The 15,032-nt window shown below is 46.2% G+C and overlaps 1 protein-coding gene across 1 annotated transcript; it reads left to right on the top strand.

The window, feature by feature from the left end:
- Positions 1-42: 42 nt before the first annotated feature.
- CRLF3 (cytokine receptor like factor 3) lies at positions 43-14,526 on the top strand. Its single transcript, XM_038157595.1, has 8 exons — positions 43-294; positions 2,775-2,982; positions 4,784-4,871; positions 5,329-5,506; positions 6,546-6,768; positions 7,377-7,509; positions 10,523-10,635; positions 11,507-14,526. The coding sequence occupies exons 1-8, from the start codon at positions 88-90 to the stop codon at positions 11,758-11,760; spliced, it is 1,404 nt and encodes a 467-aa protein (XP_038013523.1). The 5' UTR covers positions 43-87; the 3' UTR covers positions 11,761-14,526.
- Positions 14,527-15,032: the final 506 nt, after the last annotated feature.

Below are 15,032 nucleotides of genomic sequence, written 5' to 3'. Positions count from 1 at the left end.
TGCCCTGCCCGCCGCTGACGTCACGATTCGCTGACGTCACCAGCCGCCGGTCCGTGCCCCGGGGCCGCCTCCCGCCCCGCCCCGCGGATGCGCGGCCCTTCCGGGGCCGAGGTCCGCCCGCCCGCCCCGCCCCGCCGCCGCCTGCTGCCGCCGCGGCTGCCCATGGAGGCCGCCGAGGCCGAGGCCCAGGTGCGGCTCCTCTTGCAGGAGGCTCGGGAGAGCATCGAGGCGGCGCGGAGCTACCGGCGGGAGCTGCAGCAGCGGCTGCGGGGGCTGCACCAGGCGCGGGAGCAGGTGGGGAAGCGGGACGGGACGGGACCGGGCGCTCCGGAGCTGCCCCGTGGGGAGCGGCCGCAGCCCTGTGCCTGCCCGGTGCCCGCAGGCGGGCCCGCTGGGGGTGGCCGGCACTAGGGTCCCCGCTGGCGGCGCGGCGGGCCCTGGCCGCTCCTCTGCCGGGGCACGGTGTTTGTCCGTGGTTCCTGTCCGCCGGGAGAGCCGCGATGGGGCTCAGGTGTGGGGAGGGTGGAGGAGCGGGAGCCCCGGCGCACCGGGGGTGATGGGAGCCGGCGTGTGGCCTCGGGGGTGCCGGGGATGGAGCGCTGGGAATGGCAGATGTGCGACGTGTCGGAGGAAAGGGATGCGAGCTGAAGTCTGTTACTGAGCTGAGCTTCGTTTTCTGGGATAAGAGGGAGCTTTCCGAGCCGCGAATAACATCTTAAAGAACTACGTTTTCCAAAGTAGCTGGGATGCTAAGTCTGATTTAATAGGGTGTGTTATGCCCATCTTCACATCGGATAGCTGCCTGGGCGAGCTGCTCCCTGGTTTGGACGCTGTGCTGAAGGCTGCTGTCCCCATGCACCGCAGTGCCTGGGTCACGTACTCGTGGGTCAGGCAGGAGGGCTGCCAGCATTCCAGGTTAGCTGGTTTGTCTGCAGGAGCCGGGGCAGAGCTCCCGGACTGTGACCCACCCGCCGGGAGATGCAGGAGCAGATAGGCAGGTGTGGGCAGGGAGAGCCACAGCGCCGGGCTGGCTCCTCTGCTCAGGCAGCCTCTCAGCGTATGGAGGTTTGCAGACTGGAAGTGATGCCTTGCTGTCTTTGATTCAGCTCTGCGAGGGGTAAATAAAAACCCAAGCAAAACCAAACTTGGGGAGTGTTTCCGTGGTGACCTGTTAGTTTTTTTGAAGCGGATCACGTTAGTGCAGAAACCTGCTGTGAATCTGCTGGGTGAGTGTCCCGCTCCCAGAGCGTGTGGGTGATCGTTGGATATTTAATTAGGCAGTGCTGAAACCACAGACTGCTTAAGAAAATTAATTGTTCATGGCTGTCTTTCATCCAAAGCAACACTTGTCATCTCAAAGTGTTGCTTGGCAGTTCCAAGGGCAGTGAGAGGCAGCCCATGTGCCTTTGTGCAGTGAGTGTGTAGTTAGCTCACCTTTCCTTTTGCTCTTGGGGGCAATTCCTTTGCTGTGTGCATGTTTCTGTTTTCTCTCTTTCCATCTTCTTGCTGTTTTGTGCACATCCAAGAGTTCCCTGTGTTCCCAAGGTGCTGGGTGTGTTAGACTGGGGTTTGTATTGTGGCAGCTTTATTATTTGAGGACTGGTTGGCTGATGTGATGGGACTGGATCACTCATGTTACATCCTTTTCCTTTGGACCAATGGGACATGATTTTCCGCAAACTTCACAGAGCTCTGTGTGTTCAGGGACTTGCATTTCCTCTTTTGCATGATGAGCAGTATCTAATTCTGTGGCTGAACTGCTGAATTTGTATCTGCCTGTAATGGAGGTAAAATGCTTGGAGAAGTGAGTGTTCTGTCTTCCTTTGCCCCACCCCTTCACAAAGCTAAATACTTCCTTTTTTTTTTCCTCAAGTGTTGAACTTACAAGAAAAGGGAAACAGAGCTGTGTGGCAGCTGCAGAGCTTCATGAGTATTTGGTGTAGAGGAAATTTATTTTACCTAACCAGAGAACTTCCTGTGTTGGTTGTCTGTACTTCTAAAGATCTAGAAATTACGTGTAAGGTTGTCAGTGTGTTGCAGCATTTCCTTGTGTGCGTGACTTAGAAAAGTTGTTCACAGGGAGATGTTTACTTCTGATTTTTGCATCTTTAGTTCAGGGATGTTCAAGTGTGTTTTCTTCCCCAAAAGCCAGATTCAGCAAGTTTGCAGACATTTTAATGAGCACTTGTAGAACCTTCTGTGGTCGAGTTCTTCCAGAACCAAAACAGACTTGCTGTTCACCCTGTCCGGTCACCAAGGGTAGCTGTTTGAACAAAACTGAAAAGAAAGCAGTTTTATGAGGATTTTAAAAATCCAGTGAAGTGATAGCACTTGGAAAAGCGCTCCTGGATAGTTTTCTAAAAGTCTGATAGGTTTTTGTTTGCAAGGAGGATTACCAGAGGATGGCAGAGTGGTTTTTAGATAGGATTACAGCAGTGGGGTTTTTTTGAGGGGCAGCAGGGAGGAGATCTACAGAGCATTTGGATTTTTCTGACAAGAAAAATTCCTTGATTGAAGCAGCCATAACCCAAGTTGTATTTTACTTAGTTAATATGCTCTTCCCCTCATCCAGGCTGGTTTCTTTGCCTCCTTTCTGCTGTACATGTACTAAAAATGACTTCACTAATTTGTTAACTGCCAGTGGTCATTTTTTAAAGCAGACTCCGCTTGCAGCTTTTCTCCAGCAAGTGTGAATGAGATGCTTCATAAAAGTAAAAGATGTGCATGGCCTTTGCCTTTATCCTGCATCCTTCTTTCCTGTTACCTGAATTCAGATCAAAGATAGTGCTACATCAACCAGAGATGTGCTTGAGCAGCATTTCAGCGATTTGAAAGGGACCCTGAAGAAGCTGCTGGACGAGCGACTGACGTGCCTGCTGCAGGAGGTGGATGTCATAGAGCAGGAGAGCATCAAGCCCCTGGATGAGTGCCAGAAGCTGATAGAGCACGGAGTCAGCACGGCCGATGATCTGCTCCGGGAAGGTGAGGCAGGACCTGGTGCTGAGTCTTAGCTCTGCCTTCCAGTGTGGGTCTGTCAAAAGTTTGGAATATTCTCATTATTATCAGTGTATTTGCCTCATTTTGGACTTATCTCAAACTGAATGTTAAGAATTGGGTAGATGTAGTAAAGAGCTGATCATCATTATTATCTCCTACAAATCTCTATTTCAGCATTTCACTCCAATCCTAGGGTGTACGTATGCCAGTGTAGCCTCTCCTGGAGGGCAGGAAGTAACTATTTGAGAATTATTTCACTGCAGAGACATTCTCTACCTCTCCAGGGTAGACAGAAAAGTATGTCAGGCTACTTGGAAATAAAATACATTGTGGGTACCACTATAGCAAAGTGTCTGTTTTGGTGAAGTAAATGATATCTGTCTTGCTGAAATAGCAGCTGAAATAAGCACATTGTCCTGCTGAGTGTGATTATGTTTGCTGTTGGCAGGGAACATGAGGAATCAAATGGCCACTGTATGGGGAAAATTTCTCTAATAAGTCTGAAGATGAGGCAGACAAAAATGGACATTTGGAATATTACTGTAAGGGCCAGACTATACCCTGCTGATGCTAAATACCTCGGCAGAAAGGAATGTCACTCTTGCCTGTTTTCCCCAGGCTGGAGAACTTACTGGGAGCGTGTCTGAGCCATGAGTGTGTTGGCAGTTTCCTTGCATTGTTCTCATGTCTCAACTTTAACTTTCTTTCAGCATGAGCTCAGTTCTGGGAGCTAAAGCACATTGAGCTGTGTCCCAGGAGTGGGAAAGCTCCCAATTCCTCCTCAGCCCTGAGCTTTGTGCTGGCTGGGGAGCTCAGTGCCTCCTGCTCGCAGGAGCAGTGACCATGTTTAAGTATTAATTTGTTGGGTTTTTTTCTACCACCACAGCTCTGGGACAGCTGATATTCACTTGATTTTATTTTAAGTCTCAGGTTACTGAATCAGCGTAGTGGCAGAAGTTTTTTGTGTGAAATTCTGTGGGATCTGATGAGGAGCTGACTCGCTGCAGTTCCCGTTCCCCCGGGTGCTCTGAGCAGCAGCATCACCCAGGGCTGTGGGCAGGACCAGCACAGGCTGCAGCTGAGGCACAGAGCAGTTAAGCCTCTGTGGTTGTTAAATCTCCTGCTGCCAATTATGACGTGTGCTTTCCTTTGGAGATTTGTAATGTGTGTAATCTTCCACTTGGAAAAGGACTGAGCTTGCTGAAGTTGTAAATTACCCTAAAGTCAGCAGACAGGAGACTGGAGCATATGTGTCTGTAAGATGAAGTGTGGGATGCTGCTCTATGTGGAAAGCTTAGGAAAATCTTTGCATTTATCTCCACACTTTATTGCATGGATTAGATTATTTCCTTCATTGTGACAATGATTGTGATTGTAGCAAACAGAACAATGATTGACATTATCTCTTGCTTTTAAGTGCCTGCTTTGCTTTTTTAAGTGCACAGTGAATGTGCTTTGCTTTTTTCCTCATTTAAAGCTAGTGGAGAAAGGGATTAATAATCATGTTTTTTTGTCATCTGACCCCAGTTCTGCTTCTGTCTGAGACCTGAGGCAAATTATTACATCTGTTTGGGTGTGTCTACAGGTAGCTTTCAGAGCTTCAAAAGTTGCTTGATAGGCTTTATATTGTTACCTGTAATTGCATTTTCTTGCTAAGACTAGCAAAAGTGCTGAGAGTGCTTCACATTTAATTGGTTGTTCATGTCAGAACTGGTTATTCTTTGAAGCAAAGAATGCCTTCTGTGGATGTTGTCTCATCAGAAATATTTTTACTGTTTGGTTGCAGGAGAGAGTGCAGTCGATGGAGATGTGGGACAGCAGAATGAGAAACTTTGCAACTTTACAAAAAAAGCTTTACATATTCAGCTAGATAGGTAAGACACCAACGTTCTGAGGTGGTCTGAGGCAATGGCACATGTTCCCTTCTTTGTAGGGGATCTTTTCTCCTTTGAAACAAAAGCTTTTTGTTCCATTGCCTCAAAAATTCATTTGAGGTGCTGCTGTCCTGTTTGTTTCACAGACTCTCTTTGGGGCTGGCACTCACAAAATGGAGGGGGTTTTCACCCACCATATGTTCTGTGGAAATATAGGCTGTTTATTTGTGAAGGATGAAGCCACTCCCTGTAGAACAGCCTGTGTTTCAGAGTATTTGCTGACAAACAGTCTGGTTAGGGCTGAAACAATGTTTTCTGAGTCTTTTAAGTTTGGAGTGCACGTGCCAATTTCTGCAGCTGTTCTCTCTTTGCAAATCTGCACAAATTCAAGTGTATGGATGAAATATGAATTTGTGGAAGCTGGCTTCTCTCATTACAGCAAACTTTCCTTTCTCAGCTTACCAGAAGTGCCCTCCTTGGTTGATGTGCCTTGTTTATCTGCCCAGCTGGATGACTGCCTCCTTACTATATTGAAAAATCAAATATTCAGACATGGAACTGTGGCATCCCACCCACCTGTGCAGCTGGAGGAGTTTGTGGAAAAGCCTGGAGGTATTTTAGTCCGATGGTGTAAGGTAGGTAAAATATCCTATGTGAAATTCCTTTAGACTTGAGTTTTTTCTAAAAAAAACCCAAACAATTCACTTTCTTTCTGAGCTCTCTACTGCCTTCCAAGGACTAGTCCACTCCAGTGTGGAGTTAAAAACTTTAGAAGTGTTTGTGGTAATGGTGTCATTTAAAGACAAGGTAGTGCAGTGATGGTGTGTGGCTGGTGCTGGGGTTTGTGTCTGTCTGCAGTGACACTTGCTTTGCAGACCCAGGAGGAGGCTGGACCTGCTCTGTAATGCTTTTACCCCTAAACACGTTTGTGTTCCTAGGGAGATGCAGTGGGTAGAAGAAGAAAATATTGCTATATTAGCTAGTCCAGTAGCCTTTCTCTTCAACACACAAAAACTATTTTTGAGTAAACCACTGCTGTGGTCTGATGTGGTTTAGTTGTTGTTGGACAGCTCTGTGCTCCTAGGCAGCATCAAACAAACCTTTGTTGTTCTAGCAACAGCCAGTCATTGCTGGCCACCCTTCAGTTGTAAAGGATGTGGACTCAGGTTATTAAACCGGAGCCACTGTCTCAGGTGGGGTCTGATTTTCCGTGCTGTACAGGAGTTCCCTGAATTTGGTTGTGCCTGGGGGATAATGGAGGGGTTTTTTTCAGGGTGTGTGTGTGTAAATATCTTTTGACTCAGAGATATCAAAGAACTGGAAATCATTCCCTGGAACAGTTTATGAAGGACAACACTAATTTTCCTTTGCTGTTAAAAACTGGCACAGAATTTCTTCTGCAAAGCTTTTGGCTGGAGGATCTTTTTATATCTCTGCTAGAATGAACAGCCTTCTGTTAAATGTTTCTTCTTCTGTAGATATTTTCTAACTGTAATAAAATGATTCTGATACATCTGTTGGTTCAGACACTGATGTTACTTTCTACAAGGCACATTTTCTGCTCTGAAGTACCTTGTGGGTCTGATCACCTGCAGTGCTGTCGTGACGCGTGCCCCCGCAGGGGGGAAGGGAGAACCAGAGGGCTCCTTTCTGACGCAGTGAACGTTTCTGCAGGTGGATGAAGATTTCATACCCCAGGACTACCGGCTGCAGTACCGCAAGAGCCCCGCCAGCCCCTTTGAGGATGTGTACGTGGGCTCGGAGCCAGAGTTCATGGTGCTGCACATCGACCCCCACGTGGATTACCAGTTCCGCGTGTGCGCCCGCGGGGACGGGCGGCAGGAGTGGAGCCCCTGGAGCGTGCCCCAGATCGGCCGCACCACGCTGGTGCCCCACGGTACTGCTCAGCCTCACACTGAGGGGCTGCAGCTGCTGCTGTGTCATGGGGTGTCCCTGCCTCTGGGGGCTCTGTGTGACATGTGATGAGCTGTCCCTCTGTCCTGCAATGCATTCTTGGCTTCCTTGGCTGAGGGACACTCAGTGAGCCTTTCACAGGTGGCTCACTGCTTCCTTAGCCTTGGAAAGTATGTGAGCCAGAAGAAAGGCATTATTTTTTCTTCTCCCTCACTACAACATAAGGATTTTTGATGACCTACAGTTCATAGCATCTTGGAGAGAAGAAAACTTAAATTTTCTCTTTACTTACAAATTTCTAAGCGCAGTGGGTAATGAAGGCTTTCCTTTTCTTACAATAAGACTTGGCAGGGATTGCAGCAAAGAGTGAACTCCTGGTGAACTCTGAGCTGGAAAATACTTTTTGTAATTACAATTTATTTGAAAAACAAATCTCTCCATAAGAAAAGGGCAAAACCAGCCCCTGTTTTTAACATAGCTTAAGCGGCATGAGGTGGACTGAGTAGACATTGGGACTGGCTTGATTTGGCACAGACAGGACCAAGTTGAGGTTCACAATTTTCTTGCTTTTTTTGTTTGTTTTCTTTGAAGAATGGACAACTGGTCTGGAGGGTTACAGCTTGAGCAGCCGAAGAAACATAGCGCTTCGGAATGATTCTCAGTCGTGTGGTGTGCTCTACTCCAAAGCTCCTACTTATTTCTGTGGACAAACATTAACATTCAGGCAAGTCCTTTTTGGGTGGCTGGTGCCTGGTGCATCATCCCCTGTGAGCTGTCACATCTGAGTTGTGTGTAAACCTGAGGCGTGTTTGAGTTGTAAATCAGCTCAGCTCCAGTCAAGGCAGTGCCTCTGTGTGACATCTGACCTTCCTTTAGTTCTGCTTCCTGGCTTTGTAGGAAAACACCTGATGTTTTTGTAGGACCTGCAATCAAATAAAAGTGAGTGAACTCCTGAGGGATGGTAAAATATAGCTCATGCTGAGCAGATCTGTGGAATGTTGAACTTCCTGATGTTTTGCAGCAGCTGTTACTGGCTGAAGTCAGTGGAGCTTTGCCTCTAGTTCCTTTTAACCTTGGGTCAGGGGTGCTTTCCTTCCCAGACTAATCCCTGGCTCTGAAGACATGAAAACACTGATGTGCTGTTGGGATGACAGTCTGGCAGCAGTGCCTTTAACATGTGAGATAATTAGTGCTGGTCAGACTACTGCTTGAAACTGGAATTACAAGATCCAGAGTGGAGAAGGGATCTTGTGAATTTCAGGTTTTCCATTTGACACAGAACATGATTAAAAACTTTGGCAGCTTTGCTGCCTGTCATCCTATCCCTGAGATGATGCTGTTTAACAGGGTATGAGGAATGTCCTTGTGGATATGTCAGTTGTGACTACAGACCTCAGAGATTCTGAAGCTTTGTTTAATTTTTTCCCTGGTTAAATAAAACTACTTGCTGTACAGCAGGCAGCCCCCGCAGGCAATTGAAAAGGTCTGTTCATGATACTTTCATGACTTAATCCATGGTGTTTCATTTATCCCTTTCCTGATAATGGATTATGTTAACTTTAGATGGTTGTGGTGTGAGGCAGTATTCAGTTGCCCTGTCTGAGATGGATAAAAAGATCTAAAGCTTTTATTTGAAATCTGTTGCTAGATTTAACTTCTCTTGGCTCAGCAATGCCTGTGAAATTAAAGGCAGAACCTTGAGGTTTCCCTTGGTTCTCTCTCAGTCCAGTGCTTTTTATCATTTTTTATTGGTAGCATATGAAAATATTTTGCTTCACATTTTGGTTATGGACATCTCTCCAAGAGGAGATTGTTTCAGGATGGCAGAGCTCGAACGAACATGTGTCCACAAGAAGTATTGTGACACGAATCTTGATATTGTAGACAGCCTCAAAAATTGGTTTTGTTCCTCTTCCAAGGTCCAAGAGTAGCTTCTTGTTTGGAAGTGTGAGAGATTTTCTTGGGCTGGGAGATGTAGTACTTGGTGCTTGACTTCCTCCAGCTGTTGGAACACAAGTTATTATTCTCCAGTAGCTCTGTGTTCTCTGTGTTCAGGACTCAGGCACAGCTTGTCAGTGAGCAGTGAAGTTGTGATAAACACAGTGCTTTGTATGTATGTTTTAAAGATAAACTGTGGCAGTTGTCCTAAGGTGAAGCATTTGGCCAAGCTGTAGGAAAACATCACTGGGTTAGGTCAAGTCTCCTCCTGTTGCCTTGCAGCCTCCAGGGAGCTGCCCTTAGGGAGGGGAACATCTCTCCACAGTGACCCGCTCTTCATCTCTCTAAAGCTTTCTTTGCTGTGGGGAGCCACAGTCCTTGTGGCCAGGCACACAGTGATTTGGGCTCACCCAGCAGATGCCCTGTGGTGGTCACACTTTGTCAGGAACCCAGCACAACTCTGCTGACAGCTGAGGCTGAGGCAGTGCCTGTCATGCCCCACGGATGGACCTCTCTGTGCTCTGAGGCAAGTGGAAACTGGTAGGGGTTCACCAGGTTCAGTGTCTGGGCTGCAGTGGCAGAGACAAGGTTTTGTTGTGCAGCATTTTTGTTGTGCACCAAAAGGAATTTGAAATCTCCTTTAGAGTTGCTCTGGGAAAAGATGGTGGATCCCTTCCAAAGTAAAAGCTTCTTGGAGATTCAAGTAATCATTTTCCCTTTGCTTTACAGTGCAAGGCTATTGCTCTCTTAGTGCCATTCCCAGGGGACTGAAGAACCTAATGGAGTGCAAAAGTAAAACATGGTTCCAATTTTATCTTTGCCTCTAAAGAGTTAACCCATTGTGTGCCAGTCCACTTCAATTGCTGTTTCTGGGAAGTTTTGCTGAAGTTTTCCTTTGTTTGCCAACAACCATGGATCAGTCTGTTCTTTCTCTCAAGCTGCAATGAAAATAACAACTGCTTTACTTTCTAGGAAAGACCATCTGAATTTCTTGAGTCACTCAGGCTCTCTGTAAAGTAGGATTTAGCACCTTTGAGAGGTGGCAGTACAAGAGAAAGGACTCAAGTCCAGAACAGCCCTTCAGTGTACGAACTGTACAGCCTCACGCCTCTGCTGGGGCCCACAGGGAACTGAGTCCCCGGTCATTTGCACAACTTGTTTGCATTTTCTTCAGAGATTCTTTCCCCAGAGTAAAACTCTAAATACAGCTGAGCAGAGGCCAGACATGTAAATGCTCTTCTAGGCATTGCTTGGTTTGCACCAGGCTGATTTATTACAAAAGCCCAAACCAAATCTACCCCCAAAGCAACACCCCATCCTCATCTCATTACAGTAGAATATGCCAGGGTCCAAAAAACCTATTTCAGTCATGCTTGTTAAATCCCTGCTGAAGCTACATAATAGCTGTCTTGCCATAATACATGATGCTGACCAGTAGTGTGGTATAGCTGATGGTCCAGCTGAGCATATTGTATGCTTCAGACAACTGGAAATAATTTCAAAAGGTCATTTCTAAGCTGTGATAGTGGAGAATTGTATTAAATAGCACTGGAAGTTTGCAGGAAGCAAAGGTTTGCTTCATATTTTAATTAGTAGAGGAAGATTAATAGAGTATTGCTCAGTGGAGCTCTTGGGAAAGCTGGTAGGAATTTTGTCATTCACCAGGGGTCTCCCCAAAAGTTTGGGTGAATTTGTTAAGAGCCCTGGAGCACAGTACAGGGGTCTGGAGTGACTGTCTGGCTTTCATGGTATGTTTTGATTTAAAGCTTCAGGTTTGGACTTAACATTTTGCTTGCTAGGATTGAGACCGTGGGCCAGCCAGACCGCCGGGACAGCCTGGGCGTGTGCGTGGAGCAGCGGAACGGCGACGACTCCCTGCAGCGGGACAAGGCCGTGTGTGTCAGCACAAATGGTGAGTCTGAACCACAGAGTTCACAGAATCACCAGGCTGGAAGAGACTGTAAAGAGCATTGAGTCCAACCCCTGCCCTAACACCTCAACTAAACCCTGGCACCCAATGCCACATCCAGTCCCCTTTTAAACACATCCAGGGATGGTGACTCCACCACCTCCCTGGGCAGGCCATTCCAGAACTTAGTCATTCTTTCCATAAAAAACTTTTTCCTAATATCCAACCTGTATTTCCCTTGATGCAGCTCGAGACTGTGTCCTCGGGTTCTGTCAGTGCTGCTTGGAGAAAGAGACCAACCCCCACCTGACTACAACTTCCTTTCAGGGAGTTATAGAGAGTGATAAGGTCACCCCTGAGTCTCCTTTTCTCCAGGCTGAACAGCCCTGGCTCCCTCAGTGGTTCCTCACAGGGTTTGTGTTCCAAGCCCCTCTCCAGCCTTGTTGCCCCCTCTGGATGTGCAAGCATGTCAGCGTCCTTCCCAAACTGAGGAGCCAGAACTGGACACAGCACTCGAGGTGTGCCCTCACCAGTGCTGAGTTCAGGGGAAGGATGACTTCCCTGGTCCTGCTGGCCACACTATTCCTGATACAGGCAGGAATTTTCCTTCCCAAAACCCACAGCCCCTGGCTCTTTAAATCCCTGCATTACATATGAGCAACTTTCATGTATGTGCTGCTCATGCAGTTAAAAATCCTTGGTGAGATCACAGATCTCCTCTTCCTGCTCGCAGTTATTGCAGTCTGTTCCATGTGACAAGAGAAATGTAGCAGGGTTACTTCCCTATTTGCCTGCAAAAAATAGAGAGATAAGGTCTTGCATGTTAGTATGTACAGAAAATGAGAAATATTGTTAAATCTGCTGACTGTTTCAGGGGCAGTATTTGTAAATGGAAAAGAGATGACAAACCAGTTGCCTGCTGTTACTTCTGGCTCCACTGTGACATTTGACATGGAAGTTGTGCAGCTGGGACCCTGCAGCAACGAGGGAGGAAACTTCAAGCTTCGAGTAACCATCAGCTCTAACAACAGAGAAGTGGTCTTTGACTGGGTACTTGATCAGTGCTGTGGCTCTTTGTATTTTGGATGTTCATTTTCATACCCAGGCTGGAAGGTTTTGGTCTTTTAGCAGTGAGTAAAGGGATTTTTTGTTCTTCCTGTAAAGTGTAATGTTAAAAGCTGAGTTTCCAGCTGTTTGACAACAATCTGGTAACAAACCCCTGTCTTTATAGTACTTGAAGTCCACGATATTGTACTTTGTACTGGATTCATTTAAACAATAATTGTGAAGCATTGGATTTGTTACTCCGTAAAAGCTAGAAACAAGCATTTGTGTAGGCAAATTAATTTAAGCAGTCCATCAGACCTTTCCCTTTTTTCCTCTAGACTTGATTTTTGTCAGTATTTCATTGTACTCGTCTCAGGGTACACGTGTTGTGTAGAATTAACTTTGCTTAAAGCTGCTGCTCTGTGAAGTAAGTGTTTCAGGGGTGGTAATGGACCAAAGCTGTATTTCTACCACTCGGAGCACAGTATTTAGAGCAGCGAGGTCCTACTATGCTTTCTTGTGCACGATGCTGCCTTAGGAGTCTGCGTGGGCAGCAGGGCTGCCCGCGGCAGCCGCTTCCTCCGCGCACGGTACTGTTCATCCCTCTGCAGCAGGGAGGTCTGAGCCAGCCTGGGGCTCAGAGGGAGCCAGCTTGTTACTGTCTCACTTAAGTGCCTTATTTCCATGCTTCTTGAGCTGTTTTCTGTGTTGACACTTGGAATATGTTTTCTGTAGTAGCTGCATGGTGATGCTTACGTTGACCATGCACGGCTGCCTTGAGCAGACCAACAGCCAGAGCAGGATGTGATCCTGAGCCTCTCTGAATGTCTTCCCTGCTTACAATTCACACATAGCCTGTGTCAGAGCAAGTCTCAGTGATTTGGTGCCTGAGCCAGCCTGTGGAGTGGCAGCTGTGATTCCTCAGAGCCCTCCTAACAGTCAGAGACAACCTTCTCTTACTGTCTGCCAACACAAGTGCTGTTGTGATGTGCAGGATTCCTGGCAATCCCAAATTCTGCCTGGGGACACTGGGCAGTCAGTGCAGGTGCATGGCCCAAGCACTGCAGACAGACTCCACCTGGAGTAAGGGAGATGGGCTTTGGGGGGGCTGCCTGCACAGATTTGACCTGGGGCAGTCAGAATTGAAGAGATGGTGGTAATTAAGCTGTCTCCTCCATAGAGTAGGATGGAATAAATAATAGTGTGAATTAAATTACTCGGAATTCAGAAGTTACGTAAAGTTACACATTTTTCCTCTAAGGAGCAACTAAAAGGGATAGGCTCAGTCTCAAAGAGAGCCTATTCCTGGTTAAAAGATTGTAATGCTACTGGATTTAAGGAATATTTAAAAGTAACTCTCACTGATGGGCTTCTTACCTCAAGTTCAATTAAAATTAAATATATTTTATAATGTTAGAGTAGCACTATTTTTATAAAGCCTAGACAATCATACTGTCTTTCCTTCAGTGGCAATGTGCTACATTAGCCCTCTATGCTACCATAATAAGCTTAAAGCACAAAAGCTTATTTTACAATTAATTAACATTGGCCATACTCACACTGTCAGTACAAAAAGATCAGCCATCCTGCCTGAATTTTTCCCCAAGCAGCTGTAGCAGGGGTACAAGAATTTCAGACAAGGAGAATGGCTGTTGGTATTTACACCATTTACAGGAGAAAAAAATGTGTGCATTTAGATGAGTGCAGAGAACCTGCACAGGGCAGTTGGGGTGGAATTGGCTGGAAGACAAGAATTGAGGAAGAGTGAACTGCTGCAGGTCACATCATCCACTGTTAGCAACAAAGGGCCTGCAGTACTCTTAGCTTTTCAAGCTTCACTAGTTCAGTGTTAGGGAAAAAGAGAATACTGGCATATCCTGTGCTTTTAGTGTTACTTCAGTTCTCCTGTGAAGAGTGTTTTCAGTGCTTTTACATAAAGGTTCAATAGATGAAAGTGTCAGTCCTGCTCGGAGGGTCGGGCAGGCACTCCAGACAGCAGCTGACTTAAATCTTGCTCCATATAGTAGTGCTGGCAGTTCGACTTACACACTTCAGGTATCAGGTACTAGTTGTAACTTAGTACTTCTATCATATGGAAAATAAAATTGTGAATATCCACACTTGAGGTACCAATGGGTCAGGTACCTTTTCATCTGCTTTTGGAGGGGCTGGTCATAGATTCTTCAGGATATTTACTTACATATTAGAAAATAAAGCTTAAGCCTTGAATTCAGGTACTTCCAGAGGTGGCAATGCCGTGTCAGGTTGTTCAGAATATACATAAAAGCAGCTGAAGATGACTGTGAAGGGCCATGAGAGGCCCCTACTGCTGCCCTGGAGAGCTGGGGAGGGCAAGAAAAGTTTTTCTGCTTTCGGGCTTTAGCTGTGTGTTGAACAAGGGCAGTTTGCCAATGGTTCTTTTGTTGTTATTGTGGTGGTTTTGTTTTTTATTTCAACTTGGCACAAGCCTCGCTGTCCAAATTGCCAATGAGGTACTTTCAGCCACCTCTTGGAGCTGCACCTTGTGAACAGAGGAGGAGTGAAGAGTCTCAGGGCAAGAGACCCGAGCACTAAAGGAACAAAGGATGCAAAGAAGCGGAAAAAGCTTGAACTAAAAGGTGTAAATTCTGTTCTTCTGCAGCAGAGGTCAGCTGGATGGAAAACTTGACACTTCCTTTACAATTTGCACCTCTAGCTCTTGGAGCCCTGCAAGCAACAGAGTGTTAATGGCTTATGAAACCCAATCCTGAAAGTTGTTTTCCTAAGCTAGTACATTAACTTACCTCAACTAAGACTTATGTGTCAAGAGAAATTTGAATTTTTTTAAATAAAAGTTTTATCCCTCAACTGTATGGTCTAGAAAATTATTTATTGAGGCATAAAGCTGAGCACCACAGCATTCTAACAAGAATGTTTTCTAGAGCATTGCAGTCCTCTTTAAGAGCTTCTCCCCATTTTTTCCTATTTATTTACTCTCCTGTCCCTCAGAAGTCTCAATTTGCCCTGTTTACCACCTGTGCATTTACCTTTATGTCCAAACTGACATCTCTTAAAAATATTTTTCCCTTCTTTTAATGAAATTTGTTAGAGCATCTATGAGCTACCTCCCTCAATAATCCATCCCAGCTGATTTGTCTGTCTCCATTTTACTGTTCCCATCTCTTACTGGTGCATTCCATGGTGCAGCTCTTACACATCTGTAGTTTTTGGCCAGCAGCAGAGGTATTTAATCACCTTCAAATAAAGTCCCTGTTGGACTAACACACAGCTTTACTTCATTCCCTTAGTTCTGCTTTACCTGGAGCCTGTTCCAGTTCTTTGGTCTCTTTTAAAGGAAAAACAGCTTGTGAAAC

Source organism: Motacilla alba, chromosome 18 (genome assembly GCF_015832195.1).
Source record: "Motacilla alba alba isolate MOTALB_02 chromosome 18, Motacilla_alba_V1.0_pri, whole genome shotgun sequence".
NCBI classification, from domain to species: domain Eukaryota; kingdom Metazoa; phylum Chordata; class Aves; order Passeriformes; family Motacillidae; genus Motacilla; species Motacilla alba.
The sequence above is the reverse complement of the archived record's forward strand: the minus strand, read 5'-3'. Positions and strand labels throughout refer to the sequence as shown.